The 7,905-nt window shown below is 37.6% G+C and overlaps 1 protein-coding gene across 1 annotated transcript; it reads right to left on the bottom strand.

Annotated features, from left to right (window-relative positions):
- Window positions 1-1,052: 1,052 nt before the first annotated feature.
- LOC118797691 (oocyte zinc finger protein XlCOF19-like) lies at window positions 1,053-5,596 on the bottom strand. Its single transcript, XM_036556966.1, has 3 exons — window positions 5,583-5,596; window positions 5,025-5,101; window positions 1,053-1,885 (listed from the first exon to the last, which is right to left on the bottom strand). Exons 1-3 carry the CDS (start codon window positions 5,594-5,596, stop codon window positions 1,053-1,055), a joined length of 924 nt encoding a protein of 307 aa, XP_036412859.1.
- Between the last annotated feature and the right edge of the window lie 2,309 nt (window positions 5,597-7,905).

The raw sequence follows: 7,905 nt of genomic DNA, 5'->3' as shown, positions 1-7,905 counted from the left end.
CTTAAAAAAAAAAAGCTTATCATGAATATTGTCAGTAAATAAAGAACGGTGACTGATAATTAGGCCTGTTTAATTAGATTTAGTGCAGTGCATTTTGTAACATCCACTGTAATTGTAGATTTCCTCTTATTATTATTGTCATTATTATTTTTAGAATTATTATCATTATTTGTTGCAATACAGGTTCTCTTTAATTCAATTTCTGCATATCATGTGGAGTAAAAATGTCATGAAGTATCAGGATGTAATATTTTTGCCTTATCGCCCAATCCTTTGAGCCTTGTTCGGGCAAGAATGCCACTGATTTCATAATAAGAGTCCCCTTTAACGGATACTGATATAATGATTGATTTGAACATTAAAGAAGTGGTTAAAAGTCTGAGTGGCTGGTAAAGTTTGGGCTCCTGCCAGACACTAGAGGTCAGAAAAACTAGACTTGCCTGGTCCTGTTTCCTAACTTGGAAAAGCAGCTTAAAAATAACCCCAGCTAAACAAAGTTAGATTCAGCCTGGGCAAAAATAAACTTAACAAATTTAAAAAGTCGTTTTAATGCTAAAGACGCTGTTCATGCATTTTAACCAGTGTCTATACAGTTTAGGCCAGGGGTCGCAACCAAATGTTAAGAAGAGCCATTTTGCCAAGTTTCAACAAAAATCAAACTACCTTGGAAACCACAACATTTCATGCCCATTTTATTGAAGCAAAGTTTTATCATGTTGGCTGTGAATGTGTCTCAGTTTGTGCTCATATCCTGGTACAAGCTAAAAAATATAAAATAAATGAAAACACAGGGTTACTTTGCTCTGCTTTAAGCTTTAGCTCAGCTATAGCCACTTTTCTCGCATCTCTGGCAGGAAACTTTTCCTCAAAAGTAGAATAATTTCTTGTAAAATGTCTCTTAACGTTCAACTTTTTACGAGACATTTAGGGTGGAACGTTTAATCTTTCTCGTTGAAGATTAAACGTATCAGGAAACCAGCTGGAGTGATTATAAACACAAATCAGTCCATAATCGTTTATCTGCTTCATATTTAGAACTCTAAATCCATCAGTTAGACAGTTTTGTGGATTCTCCTCTGGTGTGCTGTTAGATGAGTTAACTGCTTGAAGCTTTTTCCACACTGAGAGCAGCTGAAAGGTCGTTCTCCCGTATGAACCCTCATGTGGACTGTCTGGGCGCATAATCTAGCAAACGTCTTCCCGCACTGAGAGCAGCTGAAAGGCTTTTCTCCAGTATGAATTTTTTGATGTAGCTTTAAGTCTGAGATTCGTATGAAGCTCTTCCCGCACTGAGAGCACTGGTGAGGTCTGTGCCCTGTATGTTTGTACATGTGATACACAAGACCTTTCGCAGTGCAGAAGCTCTTCTCACACTGAGTGCAGGTAAACGGGCTTTTTCCAGCATGAATCAGCATGTGGGCTTTGAGGTAGCTCTTTTGTGGGAAACCTCTTCCGCACTCAGAGCAGGTGAACGGCTTTTCTCCAGTGTGAATCATCATGTGAGATTTAAGGTGACTCGACTTCCTAAAACTCTTTCCACAGTGGGAGCAACTGAAAAGCTTCTCTCCAATGTGAGTTTTCTCATGTCGTTTTAAGTCTGATAAGCGTGAGAATCTGGAGGCGCACTGAGAGCACCGGTGACGCTTCATTCCTTCGTGTACGCCCATGTGGGCGTTCAGAGCTCTCTCGGAAATGAAGATCTTCTTGCACTGTGAACAGCTTAAAATGTCTTCTCCATGAATTCTCGGGTGATCTTTCTGGTGAGAGGAGGAATCGCTGATGCTTCTTCCTGGACTTTGATGAGATTTATGTGAACTACATGCTTCTTGAAATGGCTTCACTTCTGGTTTGTGCTCCTCTTTAATCTCGTCTTTGAAAACCTCTTCTATGATGAAAACAGGAACAACAATTAACATGATAAATTAGACACATAGTCCTACTGCATAAGATCTCCCACAACGTCAGCAGACATGCACAAACAAATAAAATTTAAAATAATGACTGAATCAGTGGTTGGAGCAGATGAAATGAACTGACCTTTACATTATTCAGGCCATGACTATAAAAAATAGCTACTAAAAATAGATACAATGCCACTGTTAAGAAGGTTTGAAACAAACTGTAGTGAACCTGCCTGGAAGTGGACGCATGTTTATTTTGCCCAATAATCAGCAAGGAGGCAAAAATTCTCACTAAAACTACAGCTGAAGGCCAACTCTGTGCTAAGTATTCAAAAAGCCTTTTCTTTCATCTAACCACAAATGTAGGTGCCTTGAAGCACTTACCAGAGGAACAATGGAACTGGCTGCATAATAATTATATCATGATTTATTATTTCTCTAGAAAACATAGCAAATATCACCTCGTTCTAATATATTCATTTTAGTCACAATGTTGTGTGTTTTTATGGAAGTCCAAAAAGCCATGAGGTAGTTATAACTTTCTGTATTGTTATCTGAAAAGCACGACTTAACTATCTTGTGATCTCAAGATAAAGTTGTCTTGAGATCATGACTCAATTATCTTGTGATCTTGAGATAACAGAAATTGTTATCTTGAAATCACACTTTAATTATCTCTATTATTTCAATCAACTTTATCTTGCGATCATGACAGTCAAGTTATTATCTTGAGGTCATGCCTTAATTATCTTGTGATCTCAAGATAAAGTTGATAATTAAAGTTGTTGTCTTGAAATCACAAGGTACTTAAGTTTTGATTTCAAGATAACTTGACTGTCTTGTGATCTCAAGATAACATTATCTTGAGATCATGACTTAATTATCTTGTGATCTTAAGATAAAATTGATAATTAAAGTTGCTATCTTGGAATCACAAGATATTTAAGTCATAATCTCAAGATAACAACTTGACTGTCTTGTGATAGCAAGATAACAATGTTATCTCGTGATCAAGATTGTTATCTTAAAATCATAACTTAATTACCTTGTGATCTCGAGATAACAAAAGTTATGTTAAGATCACAACACAATTAAGCTGTGATCTCAAGATAACAATCCAGAAAAGCATAGCCACGGTTCATGACCTCTCAGAAATGCCGTAGTTTTCAGATCCCGCAAGAATTCTTTTCACAAGAACATCAATGAATCTCCAAAGTAACCTCACAGTTCTAAAAGAGAACAAGACGTTCCAATGTCCAGTTTGCAATGTAGCATTTTGAACGTCACTGATTTGGTAGGAAAAGGCTTTAATGCTTCACCTCAAAGCTCTTTTCATGTTGGTGTTATGTGGTGTTATTAACAGTTACAACCAGTAGGTGGCAGTATGCACATTCACCCTCATAAACCAAAACAGTACCTTGACTTAAGGGAAGCAGCGTCACAGCAAGAAACAAAAAACACAAATGCAAATGCAAAAATGTGAATGCAAATACTACCTTAAAGTATTTTATGTTGGTGTAAAAAAAGTGGTGTTATTAACAAGTAGAACCAGTAGGGGGCGGTATGCACATTCACCATTCCTTGCTGTGATGCTGCTTCCCTACAGTCCAGGTACTGTTTTGTTTTATGAAGGTGCACCATGCTTATTTTGTCTCTGTGAACACTCAATGTTAGTCCTTGAAAAATATCACACATCCAGTGATGTTCTGCACAGATTAGAGAAGCAGTAAACTCAGTACACAGTAATAATTATTTGTGCATTAATGTTGTGATTTTGTATCTTAAAAGTTTCAAGATAATCTGGATGTGGGTTTTATGGCATCAACTGTGTTTATCTACTTCATGCAGTGTCAGTTATCTCTAAAAATGCTGTTTAAGCAGTTAATTTCCTAAAAATGTTACTTATTGTCATGTGTAGGGGTTAAAATATTTCCTAAGCATTTCATGTTTTCAGTGTTTTCAGCTGCAGAGACTCATAATAGTAGCTGTGTAACTCGTTTTATCCAAACCATTTTTAAAATCAGTTTGTTTACCACAACACTGTTTTGTTTTATGAAGATGGAAACTGCTGCCTATTGCAGTCCAACTAAGACAGGGGTCGCAACCCAAATGTTAAGAAGAGCCATTTTGTACTTTCAACAAAAATCAAACCACCTTGGGAGCCACAACATTTTATGTCCATTTTACCATCTTGGCTGTAAACATGTCTCAGTATGTCTTAAAGTGCTAGTATAGGCTAAAAATATAAACGAAAACACAGGGTTACTTTGCTCTGCTTTAATCTGTAGCTCAGCTATAGCTGCTTTTCTCGCTTCTCCAGCAGGAAACTTTCCTGTAAAAGTAGAACACTTTCTTGTAAAAATGTCTCCAAACAGTTGATTTTTTATAAGGCTGAAGTCGCTTCTCATTCGTTCAGCTTCTTGTTTCTTGAATTTTCCAGTTCCACCTTAAATGGCACCTGAGGTGCTAGAATATAACTTCTACACCATTTAAGATGGAATGGGAAAATCTGAACGAGACGCTGGTGAATGAGGATATAAGCTTGGCGACCTTTTAGTGTTTCAGTTTCTCATTGCAGATTAAACGTATCAGGAAACCAGCTGGAGTGATTATAAACACAAATAAGTCCATTCATCTCCAAATTATTGATGTTCGTCTTAAATCTCTCTCTTTGTTGTTTCGTTAGCTACTAGCTAGGCGAGACTGTTGTCTGTGTTGCTATGGTGACCAGCAGTCTGCGCTGATCTTCAGGGTTAAAGGGTGAATCAGCAGTTCTACATTAACTCCAGAGTTTAAGACCATTTACTGTTAAACTGTGTTGAACGATCAGCAGAGCTTTATTTTACTGTAAAGGAGGATATTTTATTTTTACCTACTAATCTGATTCAGCTGTGGAGCCACAACAGGGCAGTAAAAGAGCTGCATGCTGCTGACCACTGAACTAAGAGAAGTCTGCTAATAAAACAGCCGACCAGCCTATTCACCACGGTTTTGCGCTCCCTGGTTCCCTTTATTCCATCAATTCTCAGTGCGGAGCTTTGCTAGGGAGCTGCTTGAGAAGATAAGGGTTACTTTATCATCTGTATAAGCAATTTATTTCATCCCAACAAAGTCCACACTGACCTTTGTCCATCTCCTGGTCTTCAGTCTTCAGTCCAGTCGCCTCCATCACGCTGATATCCTCACTTTCCTCTTTAACACTGGACATTTTCACAGATTTCCCTCTCAGAGCTCACAGAGAGTAAACAACTCAATCCAACTCTGTCCCAGACTGAAAACTAATGAGGAAAAAGTTCTCTGACCATCTGACCAGCTGCTCACCCTCAGACTAAGCTGAGCTGAAGGTCCACAGTGTGAGGTTTTATGCTAACAGTGCAGTCAAACTGCTGCACCTCACACACAGAGAACTGCACACATTAACACCAATTCACAGCAGACAGCATCTCTTTAAGAGCCGTTCTCACTCTCTCACCTGCTCAGCTGAGTTAATGGAGCTCAGAGAGTCTCTAACTGCTCTGTGATGGTCACTCAGTCTGGCTGAATGGGACTGACCAGTTAAGGGACCACAGATTTGACCTGTATGAATATCAATGAGGGGAGATTGTGTATCTCAGCAGAAGGGAAAACCCAACAAGCCCACTTACATTTACATCCCAGCCAACATTTCCATATGGGACTCACGTGTGGTAGCCCATGTTGGCAACTAAAGGGGCCAAGTTGGGCTGTAAGTGTGGGCTGTGTTAACAATCATCCACAGGCCCCACATGGGCCTCTTACTGTGTTCCCTTATATGGGCTAATAATGGGGTCAAGGTGGGGTACAAGTGAGTAAACCTGGACCCCAAGTGGGTTATCACATATGAGTCATTCTACAGAAACGTCCACTTTTCTATCTCTCCATAGGAGTCACTGGTGTTACTGGTCCTCATTGGTGTTACACATAATAAAGGGACACCAGAGACATTTTTAATGAACAATGCATTTTACAGAATGGCTGCTACAGAGCATCAAACCACATGATGTCAATCATGGAATATCCACCAAAATATGGAATTTAATCCATTTGTGTTCTATTTTTTCACAATGACCTCAGGATAAAGTCGGTCACACCAGTGACTTCAGCTAAAAGCTTCATATGAAATCATGAGCTAAATGAGAAAATAACTGATAGCTGAAAGACACAGTGGACTCACCATGTGCTTTTCTTCATAGATCCTCAGAAAACAGGTAAAAGGAAGTCAAGTGATGTCATCAGAGTGACTTTTATTTCAAAATAAATTTTTTCAAAACAGATTTTTTGTTACACAGTAACACCAGTGGCACGACTCCTGGGGACAACAACTCTCATTATATATTTTATAATATTTATTTGGTGTTTGTTTTCTTTGTCATTTAAACCATATATTTCATTGTCATGTATAGATTATTACAGTTAAAATGGTAGAAAAACATGTTATTACCTCAAAATATGGCCTCAGCCTTTATACATGACTGTGAGGACGAGCTCCTCTGTGGTGTCTGGAATTCTATATCATTGATTTAAAAAACAATATTGCTAAATTGAGTCTCAACAAGGTGTAATTGTTAAAATAACTTATTGTTTTATTTTAAAATATAAATAAATTGTAACCCTAACATTTTAAGTGTAATATATCTGTAAACACAAGGGACACAAAAATGGACGTTTCTGTAGAATGACTCACATATACAGTCACCATGGGTAACATTTCTGGCCAATTTCTGTAATATTTTAAATGCCCCCCACCTGTTCACACTGTAATTAACAGCAGGCATCACTTTGCTATTACAACCAGATTAGACACAGAATGCCCAGTCAGTGTGCTTTCATACTACATATTCATTATTAATTATATTCAATTTGATATTATGCAAAATTTTAAATGTGCAGAATCCTCTGTATTACCTACTATAAAACAAAAAATAAAGAGAAAAAGTAATTAAATCACATTTAAAGCTTTTTAATGGTGGTTAAAATGTCTGTAATTTCATAAAGTTTTAAATGTTTTATCTAATAAACATGTGACCTCTGCACATATAACTATATGGCAGTGTTTAAGGAAGACACCACTTTATAAGCAGCTTCTGCTGCGATGATGCTCATTTCCACTAGCTGGCTGTTTTAAATTTAAGGTTCACTGGTTTACAGGTTTTATCCTCAGATATTTGGACTAACATCTCATTTTCTCAACATAACGTCCCATGAAATTGGACCAAATATCACTTTCTTACCTCCATAATTCTGTTCATGAATCATCAGCAGTGCAAGGCTAGCCTTTTAGCTTTGTGAGGCTGGGGGTGCCTAGAATGTTCTAGAGGAATGCAACATTGCGCTGTGTTAAATCTGATTCAGGATCAGTCATTTTGCCAAAATGACAAAACACTTTGAACCAGTTTCAACCAGTTATAGAAACTGGTTCAAATCTTTAATTACAATTCAAGCAATGTGGAAAAACACAGACATTTGTAGACTGTCTTGTACTAATGTTGAAGTGAGCAGAGACAGAAAATTATGTACCACTTTATTCTGTATTTACGATATTTTAATGGCAAGAAGGAGGAGAGGGTTGCCGCCTTTAACCCTTAAATTGCCAGGGCCCAGTTTTATTACACACTTCTATAATCTATGAATAGCTCAGCCAGTTTGCATTGAAGTCTCTGTAGTTACTGAATAATGAGCTGTTGTATGTTAAAAGCCTGAGATTTTAAGGGGTAAAGTTCCTGGGTACAATTGTCAGCTGATCTCTTAAGTGGGAGAGCAACACTGCTGCCTTGTTGGGGGCTTTTCTTCAAAAGACACTCGGTGTGACTAGAGACTGCATGATGTCGTCGCTTTCCAAAGAAAAACAAGTATCTGCAAAATGATAACTTTACAAGAGAGAGCAAAAACATAATTTGCGTTTAATGTAGGTTTATGTTAATAGATTTTATTCAATGCAAATTTGGAGCATTTCTATTGGTCCATTCATCATTAAATTTTCACACAG

The sequence above is a fragment of the Colossoma macropomum genome, unplaced genomic scaffold (genome assembly GCF_904425465.1).
Source record: "Colossoma macropomum unplaced genomic scaffold, Colossoma_macropomum, whole genome shotgun sequence".
NCBI lineage: Eukaryota > Metazoa > Chordata > Actinopteri > Characiformes > Serrasalmidae > Colossoma > Colossoma macropomum.
The sequence above is the reverse complement of the archived record's forward strand: the minus strand, read 5'-3'. Positions and strand labels throughout refer to the sequence as shown.

What these genes read in the sequence shown, in the direction of transcription:
- LOC118797691 (XM_036556966.1), bottom strand. An exon ending in AGACCAGGAGATGGACAAAG is followed by an intron (nt 1,886 to 5,024) that starts GTCAGTGTGGAC and finishes TTTTCATCATAG; the next exon opens with AAGAGGTTTTCAAAGACGAG.